This window comes from Ursus americanus, chromosome 14, assembly GCF_024610735.1.
Source record: "Ursus americanus isolate L20-20 chromosome 14, mUrsAme1.1.p, whole genome shotgun sequence".
Lineage (NCBI taxonomy): Eukaryota > Metazoa > Chordata > Mammalia > Carnivora > Ursidae > Ursus > Ursus americanus.
Genome location: NC_142140.1, coordinates 40,887,566 through 40,903,904, shown reverse-complemented (window position 1 = coordinate 40,903,904; position 16,339 = coordinate 40,887,566). Strand labels below are relative to the sequence as shown.

General features: G+C 46.6%; 2 protein-coding genes across 5 annotated transcripts in view; one reads left to right on the top strand and one right to left on the bottom strand.

Annotated features, from left to right (window-relative positions):
* Window positions 1-11,738, bottom strand: part of KIF9 (kinesin family member 9) — a 53,514-nt gene extending 41,776 nt beyond the window's left edge. Inside the window, exons 1-6 of one of the 2 annotated variants that reach the window (XM_045778346.2) lie at window positions 11,419-11,738; window positions 10,646-10,886; window positions 6,321-6,418; window positions 4,711-4,876; window positions 2,636-2,742; window positions 610-834 (exon numbers count right to left, since the gene is read on the bottom strand). In XM_045778346.2, coding sequence (XP_045634302.2) covers window positions 610-834; window positions 2,636-2,742; window positions 4,711-4,876; window positions 6,321-6,418; window positions 10,646-10,682 — 633 coding nt within the window. In that variant the 5' untranslated portion in view covers window positions 10,683-10,886; window positions 11,419-11,738. The remainder of the gene's footprint in view (window positions 1-609; window positions 835-2,635; window positions 2,743-4,710; window positions 4,877-6,320; window positions 6,419-10,645; window positions 10,887-11,418) is intronic. The other variant, XM_045778345.2, reaches the window with a different exon arrangement.
* A 489-nt stretch (window positions 11,739-12,227) lies between these two features.
* KLHL18 (kelch like family member 18) overlaps window positions 12,228-16,339 on the top strand; it is a 52,683-nt gene continuing 48,571 nt past the window's right edge. The window contains exon 1 of one of the 3 annotated variants that reach the window (XM_045778347.2): window positions 12,228-12,460. In XM_045778347.2, the coding sequence (XP_045634303.2) occupies window positions 12,332-12,460 (129 nt within the window). In that variant the 5' untranslated portion in view covers window positions 12,228-12,331. The remainder of the gene's footprint in view (window positions 12,461-16,339) is intronic. The other 2 variants (XM_045778348.2, XM_045778350.2) reach the window with 2 other exon arrangements.

Genomic DNA, 16,339 nt, shown 5'->3' with positions numbered 1-16,339 from the left:
TTAAGGATGTTAATCCTTATTGTTTTCTATACTACAAATACCCATGATTTCACGTTAACTGAAAAAAAGGACAATTTCGACTAAGTTAAGAAAAAAATTGCATTGGGGGGCGCCTGGGTAGCGCAGTCATTGAGCGTCTGCCTTCGGCTCAGGGCGTGATCCCGGCGTTCTGGGATCAAGTTCCACATCGGGCTCCTCCGCTATGAACCTGCTTCTTCCTCTCCCACTCCCCCTGCTGTGTTCCCTCTCTCACTGGCTGTCTCTCTGTCACATAAATAAATAAAAATCTTAAAAAAAAAAAAAAAGAAAAGAAAAAAATTGCATTGGGAAAAAAAGACTGGAAGGAAATAAGTCAAAATATACATTATTGTTGCTGTATGTAGGAAACAAGACAAGTGAATTCTTTTTTTGTTCATGTATTTTTTTCTTTACTATCTGAACTTGCTAAAAGAGCATATATTAATATTCATTCTGATTATCAACATAAGTAAAAAACTAAGAAGGAGGGAGGGAGGAAAAGAAAAAAGGGAAGAAAAGAAGGGAGGGAAGGAAGGAGGGAGGGAGGGTGGAAGGAGAGAAGGAAGGGGCCCTTAGACTTGGTCATCTCACCTCAAAAAGGAGGCTGAAGGCATCCTCCTCCTGACTTGTAAGGTGGACTGACAAGCCTTTAATGAAGACCCCTTGAGGGTTTTCCATGATGGTCATTGGTGTGACTGACGGTCCGACATAGGGCAGAGTGGACAGGAGATCGAACAGACTCTCGTTGTAGATTTCCAGGTAGGAAACACGCACAGTGATGGCATGTGTGGGGCGTTCTTCGATCATCCTAAAAACCTAGATGGGGGATTGGACAGTAGTCACCAAGAGCAAAACTCCAATGACCAGCCAGTGTCAAAAGGGTTCTGACCTCAGCAGGGAACATCAAGAAGTACAATAAAAAAATCTTTGTCCTAAAAGAATTTACAGTCGAGCTAGCATGATGGTCAACATCATCAACAATGGCTATTATTAGTCTATTGAGTGATAATTATCGTGTAGTTTTTTGAGGCCTGACTTAACAGATTGAACAGCCCCGTGACGATGAATGGAAAAGACTCTGGAGTAAAGATCCCTTATTTTATGGGGTCTCACCATACAGACACCTCTTTCACATCCATTATTTAATTCCATTCTCACAACTCCCCTGTGAATGAAGCAGGGCAGGGGCAATACCCATCTGTGGAAAGCTCCATGCAATGAAATTATTTGTCTATGATCACTCAGCTACTGAGAGAAGCCAAGCCCAAACTCAGCCTTCCCAGCTCCTAATACCCTCCCTGATACTTATAGGCAGGTGACTTTGGACTGGTCTTTTCCCCTCTCTGGACCTTAACTTTCTGAACAGTCAAATGGGCGGTGGGGGTTGGACTGGATGATCCCTGAGGCCCCCACCCTGCTCTAACAGTCTAGGTCTTTGCTGTCCAACATAGTAGACACCAGCCACAGGCGACTGCTAAACACCTGAAATGTGGCTGACGCAAATGAGGGACTGAATTTCAAATTTTATTTAATTGTAATTAATTTGAACTTTTAATTGTAATTTAAATTTCAAAGGGGCTCCTAAATTCAGTTACTGGTAAACCTTTCAGTATGTTTCCAACAACTTGGGTTTATAAACCTACTTTTTCAACCATAAATTTTATGAAATCTAAATACAGATCAAGTATTCCTGATGAGTATTTAGTGTCTAAATGGAAATGGGCCGTAAGTATAAAACAGACACCGCAAAGACTTGGTGTGAGAAAAAGAATGTAAAATAGCTCAAGAATTTTCATACCGACTACATGGGGAGATGATATTTTGCATTTACTGACATAAAATATATTATTAATATCAACTTTGCCTGTTTTACTTTTTAAGCTGTGGTTACTAGAAAACTCAAAATTGCACGTGTGACTTGCACTATATTTCCACGGGGCAACGCTCGGATCCGCTACTGAAGTCGGAGATGCTGAGATCCCGAAGCTTTGACAGCGGGGCATGAAGGAGATGGCTTCCCCAGTTGGAACATGGGTGGTTTATACACTAGAGGGTCCTCTCCGTTTCTTATAGGACAGGGCTATAAAACCTCCAGATGCTTTTGGGGAAAAGCCCTTTGCCTCCTACCTCCCAACAGAGGGTCCTCACAGAACCCCAAAGGAAGGCCCCTCTGTCCTGTCTTCGGTCAGAGTTCCCAGACCCCCCAGGGCTGACTCAGTCCTGAAAGCTCCTGTTGTGCCTGCTTCTGCCCTTTGCTCTTTCTGGGGCTGTGGCGGTAGAAGAAGCCAGAGCAGGTCAGTAAGGAAGCTCTGTAAGAGTCCGGATCCCCTCATTAAAATGAAGAAGGAACATCATTAGGACCTCCGAATCCTCGATTACAGGATCGCAGACCAGCGCAGCAGCAAGAGGCCAGTTGGCACAGCCTCACAAATGAGGAAGCCAGCTCTGCATGGGCTTGGGTTGGACTCTGAAACCCGAACTCCTAGTTTCCTGAGGCCTCTGCACCCACACCCCCTCAATGTGTATCCTGCGTCCAGTAGCAGGTTTGGGGTCGGCAGCAGCGGCGGTAAGAGGGGGGGAACTCGTGTGGCACCCCACCTGTGGGCCCACTCTCTACCTGCTGGAGGGCACGAGGAAGGATCCCCCGGTGCTTGTAATTCTCAGTTGCCCCTGTCATGGTGTATGTCTTGCCGGCTCCTGTCTGCCCGTAACACATGATGGTACCTGCAAATACGTGGAAGCACGTCTTGGTGATGTCCAGGAAAATAGCTCCGAGGACGGCTCTCATATCCCCCAGCATGCCCGGTGCCAGCCTGGACCCTGGCGTGAAGGGGGCCATCAGGAGCAGCCAGGGACATGAGGAATTTCTGCCATGGCGGGGGGTGGGGGGACAGGAAGGGAAACAGGGACATAAATGGTCAAAACACAGCCGGCTGCTCTGAATCTGGCCCATGTGGTGCTCTGCTGTTCCCTGTGCCAAGAGAAGATCCCACCCTCGGGCTTCTGAGCAGAGCAGGGAATATCAGGCAACAGAGAAACTGGGAATTTTCCTAGACAGGTGAGGAGGGAGACAGAAACATTGAACTCCAGCCCTTCTGTAGCAAAGCCATGAACTGCCAGAGTCTCAGGCGTAAGCCTCCCTGGAGCTGGCCAGGCAGGAGGCAAGAAGCACTTTCAAAATCCCCAGGAAGAAACGGGCGTGGGAAGGGCATTTCCTGTTACTGGTGAGAATTCTCTGTAGACTGCAAGTTCCCACAGGATCAAACAGGGCTGCTAGTTGGTCGCATGTCACTTCCAGAAACAGACCACCATGACAGGTCCTAACTGGTCCCACCGCCCTCTCCAGGAAGACTTCCGTTTGCACCTCTCACGTCTATGAGGTCTACCATGACCACCGGGCACTAGGGTTCCCGTTCCCATCCGCCCTTCCTCCTGGCTTGGCCAGCCTGAGCCAGACCCATCCCAGACACTGCTTTAGGGTAACACTGGGCCATAGAAATCTGTGTTTGCCGTCCCCACACCAAGGCTCTAGTTCCTGGGATGGGCAGATTCTACACAAGGGGCTCTAACTCAGCATGGGAGCCGAGGTCAGAAACCGTGTCTACTAACACAAGTGTGTAGGAAGGAGTCCCTGCAGCTGGGCCTCGAGCCCATTTGTGATTCCACAGCACCCAGGGCCCAAGACTCTTAACCTCCTAGGCTTCTTACTTCCTCATCTTCTACCGCCTCAGGGCCATATTCCCTCAGGGTCAATGAGGACCACAGCTATGTATCACAAGCGGGATACATTACAATGTGTGGGCATCGACACTAAACAGGCTTTTAAACATAAGATCTAAAACTTGCAGACAGGGAGCATTCCAGTCACATGGGCGAAGTTTACATACGGTGATAGATTCTTTCTACAGATTTTCAAGCAATCTCAGACTGAACTAGTTTGTAAAACTTTCCCAAGAAAGCTGCTTTTAATTTGTTAAGACGATCAAACTCTAGGGGTGCCTGGGTGGCTCCGTTGTTAAGCGTCTGCCTCCAGCTCAGGTCATGATCCCAGGGTCCTGGGATCGAGCCCCGCATTGGGCTCCCTGCTCCGCTGGGAGCCTGCTTCTTCCTCTCCCACTCCCCCTGCTTGTGTTCCCTCTCTCACTGGCTGTCTCTCTCTCTGTCAAATAAATAAATAAAATCTTAAAAAAAAAAAAAGAGTCTGTTACTTAAAAAAAAAAAAGACGATCAAACTCTACTCCATTTTTTCGTGCTCTATGTAAATAACCCTATACTAGACTAGGAAGAGTAGACTGATTTGCTGGTAGAATGAACGGAAGTAGCTCCTAGCAGGTAGCCAAGTGAAAAGCATTTGGACTCAGCCAAATTCATAAGAACATTATCTTCCAAGCTAATGTTTGAGAGATCTGAAACAGGATAAGAGTTCAATCCCCATGACCTATAGAGAACCACAGCCATTGAATCTTCCTATGAAGGTAGGATTATAGAACTTTGGATCAAGTCATGCCCACAATATCACCAAGCAAATAACCGGTTTTCCATCCTAAGAATACGGAGACAGACAAATAAGCAAACAGAAGTTAGCATGTGAGATTATCTTGTCTTTCATTCACCATAAAATACTTGCATTGCTATCTCCAGGAAGGGTTCTGTGGGTTCGTATGTAAAACAACCGACAATTAACTAAATTACCATTGTATCCGTCGAGGGCCTGAGCAACTACATCCTTCGCGACTGTCTCGTAAACCAAGTCCTGGGAGGCGTTGTGGAGAACTCCATCCAGCTTGAACGACCAGTCCGTCTGCTTGTTATTGACAACTCCTCTCTGAAGATCTTTTTTTAAGTGAATATCGATGCTCTAGGAGGAGGGGAAGAGAGAGAGTTAGTGTTTAGGAAACCAGTATGAAAAACTGGCTGCCAGCTGAGGCCTGACCTGGAGAAAATAGAGGAAGTAAACTTTAGGAAGAACAGGGACTCCCACCAACGGGCTGATATTCCAATGAGTTCTTTGGGATGGGAGAAGGAAGCTCCCGCAGAGAGGCCACACAACCCTCGAGGAGGAAGGATCAGGAGACTGGCACACTTAACTAGTTTCAGGACTTGTCACCCCAGGTTACAGGGTGCTGTTTGCCTTGGTTCAAGCACATTTATCATGTTTCTATTGAACAAGCTTTAGACACCCTCACTAAGCACAGGGAGGCCTTGGATTAGGCCAGAGAGAACAGCGGGCTTGGTGACAGACGCCTGGGCTTGGGCCACATCTCTTACATGCTACGGGCCATTGTGAGTAATGATGAATTAATAGCCACAGAAAAGGCTCTTCATGGCTTCTCAGACATAGCTCCTCACTGGTATTACAGCAAATCCAAGGTGCCTACCCACTTGTAATCAGCATATTTTTAGGTGCACAGATTTCTAAAATATATATATTAGATTTTGAGATCCCTCCATAGCAAGCCACCATGGCAGCAGCTGGGTTAGGAACCCATTGCATTAGATCAATGGTAGACTCCAATCTTCACTATGGGGACTTCTGATGTAAAGAGCCCCTTGCTGGAATTTTATCCTGGATGCCCTAATCCAGGAGTCAAGACACAGCCGCATGTAGAAAAAGTAAGATCAAGAAAGAGAGGCTTGGTCCATTTACACGAGAAATGCTCTGCCCTTCTTTGTTCGCTGAAACCATGCCCAGTGTGAGCTTTTTTCTGACTGCCAAGACTTGCAAAGCTTGGGGAGTTTGCGCTTGAATTCTTCCCTTGAAGAACGTCTCAGTGCTGCCCATAGTGGATTCACAGCTGTTTGCTGAATGAAAACAGGACTCTCTCAACCTGTCCCAAGCCTGTCATGGGCTTCAGAAAGGTTGTCAAGAGAGTGGTAAAAGGATGGGGACAGATATATCTTTCCGGTTCTCTCGATAAGAGTTTCTCCCACTCTCCTGGTTTGGTAAGTTTAACAGTTATCAACTTAAGACATTCTACCTGGACCCCCAGGGAGATTACGTAACAGCAGATCTGATCACCAGAAAGTTTTACGAGCGTGGACAAAGGTCAGCTTTTCTGTATCAGATGCAAGGATGAAGGTAAACGTTATTAACCAAAAATGTACTTTAAAATGGGAGTTTCAAGAGTTTCCTCATCAAAAGCGATTCAAGGGGAGTGGTTTGGACTTGCTGGACTCTGGAGTCCATCTGAACTTTCAACAATTCTGTCTGGGTCCTTAAAGGCTGTTTGGAAACAGGGTCACGCTGTAGTGAGGGGGGACAGAGAGGACCAGGCCGGTGAAGGCAAGCTCGTTCCACTTACTTTGTTGTCATCTCCATATTTGATCATGTCGTGAGCAAAGTCGTCGGTGGGTTTGACACGGACGAATGCATGAACTTTTTTCCTAGTGCCCATTCTAGCTAAAAAGAAGAAAACAGTGCAACTTTCAGCAGGCATCATCAAATGACAATTAGCGGGGAGGTGTCACTCATGAAAAAGATCAGAACAGAGTGACATGCTGTCTGTGTCTTCCTATCCCACTGAGAGCCAGTCTTTCTTTTTACCCCCTAGCATGGCAGGGTTCTACCCACAGGACACTGCTCGACAAGCACAGGCACACCTACTTTACTGGCTGACTCATCATTTCCCACCCATGGCCCCCTAAGAGACACATATACAAGGCAAAAAGAATGCTCCCTGGAGTGGCCTCATCTTAGACTTGTTTCCTAAAAATGTTCTGTAACTGAGTTCACTTACGCTTTGCCTCATTCATTCTATTTTCCTCTAAAATACTTCCTTATGAAATGCATTTAAGCTAATTTTTTCTTCACGAACATACGTTACTTCAGATGCAACATCTCCTCTACCTCCATTTGACTGACTTAGACCAGAAAAATGATTCCCTAGAAATATATCTAACCTAGCGCATAATCAAATATTCTTTCTTCTCTGGCAGTCCATTGAGAGAAAAAATAGTCCCCTACCTCCTCTTCTTCTCTCAAACCTAACTATATTTTCTTTCAGGGAGACACACTTAAATTTGTCTTTCTTTATTTATACTATTACAAATAATGACCGTGTGTAACAAAATGTTAAAATAAATGCTTGGGGTAGCTTCATGGACTAGGATGTCAGCTTACAGGTGTAAGGATTAGAGACGTAGATTCAGGGAAGTGACCCTCCTACAACGTAAAGCTGTCCTATAATGGAAAAAACTCAAGCAAAGTCAAGATGCCAGCTAGCAGAGACGCTACCAAAGGGACTGCTGCATTGCGGAGAGAGTTAATAAATCTCTTAGATCCTGCCTAACTGAAGTATTTTATTAAAATTTTTAAAAATCGAGGGATAGACCGGTGATGGGTAGGAAGGAGGGCACGTATTGCATGGTGCACTGGGTGTTATACACAACTAATGAATCATCGAGCCTTACATCGGAAACCGGGGATGTACTGTATGGTGACTAACATAATATAATAAAAAATCATTAAAAAAAAATCGAGGGTATCTGAGTGACTCAGCTGGTTAAGGGTCCAACTCTTGGTTTTGACTCAGGTCATGATCTCGGGGTCGTGAGATTGAGCCCCACAACTGCAAGCAGTTTGCTTGAAATTCTTTCCCTCTCCCTCTGCTCCTCCCCCCACTCACATGCTCTCTCTCTCTCTCAAATAAATAAAATCTTTTTAAAAAATTTAAAAATTGAATGATACAACCAAATGATAACTAATAAAGCTCCTATTTCATTGGATATCAGTCTCATTGGTAAAATCACACGAGGCCATCTCCTGAGAGTGACTATGTAAAAATATTTAATACTAATTAGAACATTTTGGTTCCAGCATTGACATAGAGTGGAGAAGCAAAAACGGTCATTAAGCAGAAGGAGTGATCGTGCTCTTTTTATTGCTTTGAGAGGAACTTAAAACTTGGCTCTTCAGGTGCCTCTTATATACTGATGACAAAGGATTAAATATTGAGAGAAAATGTCAAGAGTTCTAAGGAAAGCTAAGGAAAAATCAATCTCTAATCATCATCAATTGCATTAAACCTAATTAAGTAATACTGGAAAACAAGATGAAAGTCGATGAAAATATACTAAACTTCATTGTTCGAAACTATTGGGGAAATTAACATAATACAATTTTAAGTTGTTCAGAGAGGAAACATTTCTCATTTTACATCTAAGTTTTCCTAATATTGATTTAATATTTTTTTCTTTCCTTCTTTTTCAAACAATGGGAGCAATATGATCAAGTGGTCTATGGTCGTGTAGTCCTAACACTGGGCTCTCACATTTTGATAATTTCACTTTTATGGAACTATGCATATAAGAAAGAATGTTAAAAACTCATTTAGTGGGGCGCCTGGGTAGCTCAGTCGGTTAAGCGTCTGCCTTCGGCTCAGGTCATGATCCCGGGGTCCTGGGATCGAGCCCCGCAGTGGGCTCCCTGCTCCGCGGGAAGCCTGCTTCTCCTTCTCACACTCCGCTTGCTTGTGTTCCCTCTCTCACTGTCTCTGTCAAATAAATAAATAAAATCTTAAAAAAAAAAACTCATTTAGAGTTCATGCTCCAAAAGTACGAAACATACTTGGAATAGAGACTAAGGCCCGAGGGTTCGGCTACGCGCTGCATGGTATGCTTCTCTTCTGCCCTCCCTCTCAGGGTTAAACCAGTTCGATAAGAAACGAGGTATTTGCCACTACAATAAGCTGTACCTTCATGAGGCAGGAAAGAGGAGTTGAGGGCAAAGAAATTTCCTGGATATTTTTGAAAAACAAAATAAACCACCAGCAAAGGCATTTGTTGAATTTATGAGGAGTTAGGGAAACATGAGACACATAGGAAGCTGATGCAATTTTATATTCAAATTGGAAAATAGCAACATGATGGTGATTAGAAAAAATAGCTTGCTTGAGCCATTGTAAAGAACCCTAACAAATCAACTGATACAATGCTTAATATTCTTAAAAAACAAATTGTTAAGACCTTTACTGTAAAGAAAAAGTCATGCATGACAGGGATTTCTTCTCTGAATTACAGTTAATTATTTCACTTTAAAAAAAAAAAGACTTTCATTTATTTATTTGAGAGAGAGAGAGCACAGAGGGAGAGTGAGAGAGAGAAGCAGACTCCCCACGGAGCAGAGAGCCGATCCCAGGACCCTGAGATCATGCCCTGAACCAAAAGCAGATGCCCAACCGACTGAGTGACCCAGGGGCCCCTAATTATTTCACTTTTTAAAAAAAGCACATTAAATAAAGAATATTAATGTTTTACATGTATTATCTAAGAGAGGTTCATTGAATGTTACCTGATAAAAAAGATTACAGATTTTTAAAATATGAATGTCCCTCCACATTTCTAAATACAACTTGCAACGACCACTAGATTTCCTATTACAATTATATTAACTGTCATCAATGGCATTAAGTATCTCCACAGAGCAAATTAAATAACACAGGCCCTGCCCTTTGTTTACAGTTTCAATTATGTCGACAAATCAAACTCTAACCCGTTATAAGGCCTTCAGATATCAAATCAAATAAGCAAACATGTCCCTTTCATATTTGCCTACTGTAGACCTGTGTCCACTTGCTGCATTCCTCAAGTAATTACTTCATGGAAGTCTTTTCCCAGCCACTATGGGACCATTCAGACCTTTTAATTTTTTTTTTTTTAAGATTTTATTTATTTATTTGACAGAGATAGAGACAGCCAGCGAGAGAGGGAACACAAGCAGGGGGAGTGGGAGAGGAAGAAGCAGGCTCATAGTGGAGGAGTCTGACGTGGGGCTCGATCCCATAACGCCAGGATCACGCCCTGAGCCGAAGTCAGACGCTCAACCGCTGTGCCACCCAGGCGCCCCCAGACCTTTTAATTTCTAGAAAATGGATCTGAAAGGTATTCAGGTGATCAAGGGTGATGGCTTATCCAATTTCAGTCCTAGAATTGTTGCCTGGAAAATTGAGCTGAAGGAATAGAAAGCCACAAATGGCTCTAACATGGATCCCAAATTGAGAAAAGTGAAGAGAAAAATCTCAACTCCAAGTTCACTTTGATCTAGGCTATTGGGAAGTTGAGAGTGAAGGAAGGTGTGTTTTGACACAAGCAAACTTACCCTCAATCTCTAAAGCTCTGGGAACCATTGCTCACACCAGTCTGAGGGCCCAGCCTCCTGCCGTGGGTGCCCTCTGAATGGAACCAGCCCAGGTGGCAGGTGCCCAGACCTCCCTCCTGGAAACCCCCACGCACCCAGCACAAAAACAGCACAGGAAAGCCCAAGCATGCCCTCCCCTCAGAGTGGGGCCTGCAACTTGCCAACATGCACATGCGCATGCAGCCCCCCTATCTTCCCAAGGCCCGCCGCATACTCATAACCATCGCTCCACGTATGCCAGGAGCTATACCCGCCTAAGGCAAGCCTTCTCTATTTTTTTAATCTAATATTTTATTTTTTTTAAGTAATCTCTACATCCATCCAAGGTGGGGCTTGAACTCCCAACCCCAAGATCAAGAGTCACATGCTCTAAGGACTGAGCCAGGCAGCCCCCCTGCCCCCCGCAAGCCTTCTCTCTTCTCCTGTAAGGCTGCTAGTCAGCAGGCATTCAACACCCAGACATTTAGAGACCCCATGCTATCTTGCACTTACTGAAATAATGCTTGTTACCATTCTTACGCCGCATCATTTGAATAGGTTTCCACTCCCAAATTGAATTACAAGTTGCTTGAGGGATAGAACTGTGCTTTATCTCTTTTGAATCCCCCCTCAACGTCCAGAACAGTGCCCAGCACAGAGCAGGAACTCAAGAAATGGTGGTTGGTAGTGATGGTCATGGCTGGAAGTCAGAGGACGGCTGAATCTCCACATGTGGGTCCATCTTCCGTCACTACTGAGAGAGTCCCAAGGGGTATATGTCACTTCCCTCCCACATCACCTACAATCCCTGAGCCCACAGCCCTTCCAGGAAGACACTTAAGTTTCCAGGCACTGATTGCAAGAAGCCATATTCAGCCCCTCACCATGTCTTCTCTTTTAGCAGTGTTTTTCCCCCGGTCAGTACCTTGTGGGGAATGCTCCTCTCTCATGGGCACCACCCTTAGTTCTGGTGTAAATAAGTGAACTTCTGAGTGGTCACCAGGAGACCTCTCGGAAAGGCAGGTCGTTTCCTTATTTGTTTTAAGGGTGGGAAAGGACAGAATTACTACCAAGCACAGCTGAGGGGTGCATAAAAGGAGAGGGGGCGTCCGCTGGGACGAGTCCCTACCTTCCAGCGCTCCTGCCCAGACCAGGCGCTCTCATATGGAACCCTCACAGCTATCAGAACAGCGGCAGCATCTGAACCCCAAAACAACAGGGTCCAAACGCACCCGGCCTCGATTCCAGGCAGAACTGGCCTTTTCCCTTTTCCTCACCCAACATACCGGTCCCCTGCGTGGATTGTGGTAGGCAGTTGGCCTTGGGACCATTTCTGTCCCTCTCTGGAGCGGTTTCCTCATCTGTACAGCGAGCGGATCGACCTGGCAATCCCGAAGCCCCCTCCAGTTCGAAAACTGACGAGTACAGAAGGGTCCGGAAGACCTCTGGACCCCCACTTCGCGCCCTCTCAACCTCGGCAGCGACGCAGAGCCCTCGTGGGACCAGGGAACGTTAGATCCGAAGACCCTAAGCCGCAGCCTGCCCGAAAGGGCCCCCCACGATGCCGCGCTCTCTCCTCGGCTCGGATTTCACAGATCCGCGAGCTAAGCCAGGGGACTCCCAGGTGGAGCAATGTTCGGATCCCAGTCGCTGCCAGCCGCCTCGGCGTACATCCCCTCTCCAGCCTTGCTTCTCCCCACCCGGGCGGCGCGTGGCCCCTGTTCACCGCTCCGGAGGCAGTGGCCCTCCCGCCGCGCCACCGCTGCATGTGCAGCGACCGCAAGCACCACTGGCCGCGGCAGAACTGTGTACATAGCCGCCATGGCAACGGGCCGTTTCCGCAGATTCCGGAAGTATCGGGGTAGTGGCGGAAATGAAGTCCGCGGCCCTGGGCCGAGATATGAGTAAGGTCAGGGCCGAACTGGGAAGACGGGAAATGGGACCGGTTAATCTAGAAGGACTGCGGCAGCTGCAGCCGCGAAAGCACGGTCGGGAAAACGAAGGAACGAAGGCTGCCCTTGCACCAGGAAGCGGGGCAGCGGGGCTTCCGGCGCAGAGCAGCCCGAGACTACGGCGGCCGCGCAGGCCCGTCTGCTTCCAGCCCTGAGCTCCGGGCGGCAGTCCGCGCGCGCCCTCGCCCCGCCCCGTTTAATATCGAGCCGGCCAGCCAGGCCTGCGCAGTCGCGGCGGCCGGGGAAGATGGTGGAGGACGGCGCGGAGGAGCTGGAGGACCTGGTACACTTCTCCGTGTCCGAGTTGCCTAGTCGCGGCTACGGCGTCATGGAGGAGATCCGGCGGCAAGGCAAGCTGTGCGACGTGACGCTCAAGGTACCGAGGGCTGGGCAGCGTGGGGCTGAGGGATAAGGAACCGAGTGGGGAGGAAAGAGGGGCGGGGGGTAGGGGAAGAGAGGTCTAGTGGACAGAGCGGTGGGGCAAGAAGGTTGGAGGGAGACCGAGTAGGGGAGCGAGAGGTGCGGAGTGGGAGGGGGGATTGGGGCTGAGTGGGGAGACGGGCAGGGACAGTCTCTCAGCCCTTAGAAGGACAGGCTGAGAGGTGCGCGGCTGAGGCCCTCGGGGTGGGAGACATTGGGGTGCCCGCCTCCCTTTTCTGTCACACAGACAGGAGAAAATGGACTTGCGACCCCTCTGGAGAGGAGGGGGCGGCGGCCGCCTCTACATTCTGTTGGGCACTAGTGAAGCACCTTCTCTTGTCTCCCTAGACATTTCTTTGTGCCCCCTGAAGTTAGCTGTGCCGTTGTAAGGCGCAGGCTTCTCCTTAGGAATCATTGCTTGCCCTTGATTGTTAGATTACTGCCTTGTCTCTTAAGAGCTTTTAAAATAGGATCTGGATATCTTTTGAGGTGGACATCTACTCAGCCCCCCACTGGAAGGTGCACCACTACCTCCACAAAGGTCTGGGAGGATGGACTGGGTCTGCATGGGGAGAGGGATCCCTTAACCACCTGTTCCCTACTGGCATCCTGGGCCCAAGAGCCAGGCTTCCTCCTGTGCTTTGCATCCAGTCCTGCTGGAGAGGCATGCTGTGCGGCTCCTTGGCCTAACTCCTGAGCCCTCTGGAGCCCTCCACGTGGGAAGGTGCTGCTGTGAACTGTGTTCCCTCTTGGGCTTTGGCTGGAAGGCTCTCAGCATCTGTGGAGGACCACATGAAATATATATACACATACAGAGATCTTTTCGCCGTGCTTATTTTCTACAGAATTAAGGAAACTTTTTTCCCCCGTATTTTGAGTCAGACCTCTGGAGACAGGAGAATAGAATGGTTAAGACTGTGGAGACAGAAGGATTTGGATTAAACTCCTAGTGGTAACCTTGGGCGAGTTACTTAATCTCTCTAAGCTTCAGTTTTCCAAATGTAAAAACCAGGATGATTTCTAATTCTCAGTATTAGTGTGAGGATTCAATGAGAAAATTTGTAGTATTCTTTGCATGGTGCCCGGCTTAAGTTTTTCATCCTCCAAAGAAGGTTGGTTTTCCAAGAGAGGAGTTAAGTGGTCTGAGAGGGAAAAGGATCTTCAGCGGGGAACCAAGGGGTTTGAGAAAAATGAGCCTGAGCTAAAGGAGGCAGAGGAAGTAAATATAAATGAGAGATTTTTGTCTATGGTGATTACATGGTAGAAGATGTCGAGGCTACTAGAGGTTTGTAGTAGAAGAATGATCTGGTTGTGGCAGTAACGCTTGGGGTGAGTAGAGACTGGTGAAAAACAGTAATAGGGGAGGATTTGCGGGTTAAGATTTAGGCTGTAAGGTTGAGCCAGGGAAAGCTTGTGAGACACAGAGAAGCAAAAAGGTTATGCTAGAAGGGGATGGTTACAGATACTGCTACATAAATTGAAGTAGTGTGTTTTGCCTCTGCATTTAATGCAAATACAGAATATAACAATCCTTTAGCGTAACAATGCTTGTATGGTTTTTTTTTTCCATTACAGTGCTTTTTGTTCATTCAAAGGGACAAGAAAATTATCAGAAGTAGTTCCAACCAAGAGTGTCGGTCTAAATTGCTATGTTTTAAGCATCTGGGACATAAGGACTAGTATAAAGGAACAGGGTAGAGCTGGACAGGACCTAGAGAGTGTTTGCTTCATTGGTTTTCTAACTCTTTTGTACAGCCTGAGGAGTAGCTCACGGCAGTGTGATGGTGGGGCCTGGGGAGAGGCCAAACAAACCAGACTCTCCCTCATTTCACTCCCCTTCACTGGAGCTGCTCTGTGAAATCTGTTTTGGTTTTTCTCTCTCTCTCTCTCACTTTCTCTCAGGATAGAGTCTTTCCTGAAACTTCTGTTGTTTCCGGACTGTCTTCCAAATAAATAGGTACTGAAGAGTCAGTTGGAAACTTTTTGGTGTGGGATGGATTTATTGACTAGTGGGCCTCCTTGTACGGCAGTGCTTCTCAATCTTTAGCAAGTATTAGAATCACCTGGTGGCCTGTTTGCACACTGGTTGTTGGACCTCACCCAAGAATTTTGTATTCAGTATGTCTGGCATGGGCCTGAGAATTTACATTTCTGACAAATTCCCCAGTGATGCTACTCCTGGCCTGGGGCCACATTCTGAGAGGCAAAACTATAGGGTGATGGGCCTGCCCTTTTCAGTGCGTTATGTTCAGAGTCCATGGACCTTCATTCAGGCTTCTGCCTGAGTGGAATAAGCTTGGCTGTTATCATTCTAGGAATCTCATGGTGGGAGGGCACTGGGGGCTCCTGCTTCTGTACTCACTTTCACTTAATCCCCTGAATGGTGCCACTTCCTTCTCTTCAGTGGTTAGTTCTCTGGTTGCCCAAGTCTGGAGTCTAGTTCATCCTGTCCAGATGATAAACCTCCAGTCTTCTGCTGGCTGGTGACCAGTACTGCCTGATTTCAGCCTCCCTTATGCTCACACCTTCAGAGGAAACCTGAGTCTCCAACAGTTGAGGTTCGGAAGGGACTCCACAGTGGCTTACCGTGTGTAGCACTCAGCGCTCTCCATCGAAGTTAGTCACTACTCATCTTCCAAAGTTTGGTGATATTTTTGATCTGCTCTCTCTCTCTTTCAGCTTCTTTTTCCTTGGGAGCTTTGCTGTTCCTTGGCTGTCAGTCTGAGAGGTGGTATAGCACAGACTCAAGCCAAACTGCCTGGGTTGGAATCCTGGCTCTGACACATATTAGCTGCGAAAACTTGGGCAAGTTCCTTAAATGCTGGGGACCCAGTTTCTTCATCTGTAAAATGGGCATCATCACCTACCTAATAAGAGTGTTAGGGATTCCATTAGTTAACTTAAAACAATCATGTAGTAAATGCTCGTACGCAGCAGGCATTTATGAATAATGACGTAATTACGAATAATAACGGTGGGGTTTCTAGAGAGGGGAAGTAAATGGAGATGTTCAGCCTGCCATTTTGAATTTGTTTTAGCTTCTGATGAATTCTGGGTGATTTTATCTAAACATAATGTTCATTGTCTTAAAACAGTTTGCAGACCCCTGCTCTGCTTCGGTAGCCTGCATGTTACAGATGAGGACCCAAGCCCAGAGGAAGGGACTTGTTCAAAGTCACAGATTGAGTTAGGCGGAGCTAGGACTAGGGACTGGACTCCTGGTCTCTGTTCTCCGGCTCAGATGTACTTTCGTGCTCTCCTGTTGCCTCTTCTATCACCGGCAGTGACAGAACTAATTCCAGCCTCTACCATGTAAATTAACCTGCTTCAGGTAGATTAACAACAGGTCATCTTTTCTATCTTCCCGAGCTCTAGGGAGTGTGTGAAAGTTAGTGTTAGCAGGTATGATGCATTCTCAAAATTCACTGCCAACTCTCAAACCTCATTTAATTTCGTTTTTGGAAATATTTGAAATTTAAATTCCTTGGACACCTGTTGGATAATTAAGAAGAGGCAGAACAGAAAGGGTAATAATACTGGATTTTAAAAATCATATTCTATGTCTATGTTGACTTGAACCTTTTCTTAAAAACTGAAATGATGAACCCCCTCCCTAGAAAAATGCACATACTTAACATACATGCAGAAGTTTGTGTTCAGTCTTAAGAGTAATTCCCCTGAGGCCTGTCTCTGGCTCTTGGGTTATGAATCCAGCTGAGTATTGTTCTCCTATCAGAAAAAGCCCATGGTCCGTCTGCATGACAAATCATTTAATCTTAAAGGTTAGGAGGATAGCAATGCAAGACTTCTTGGCAACCTGTAGCATCAGGCTTGG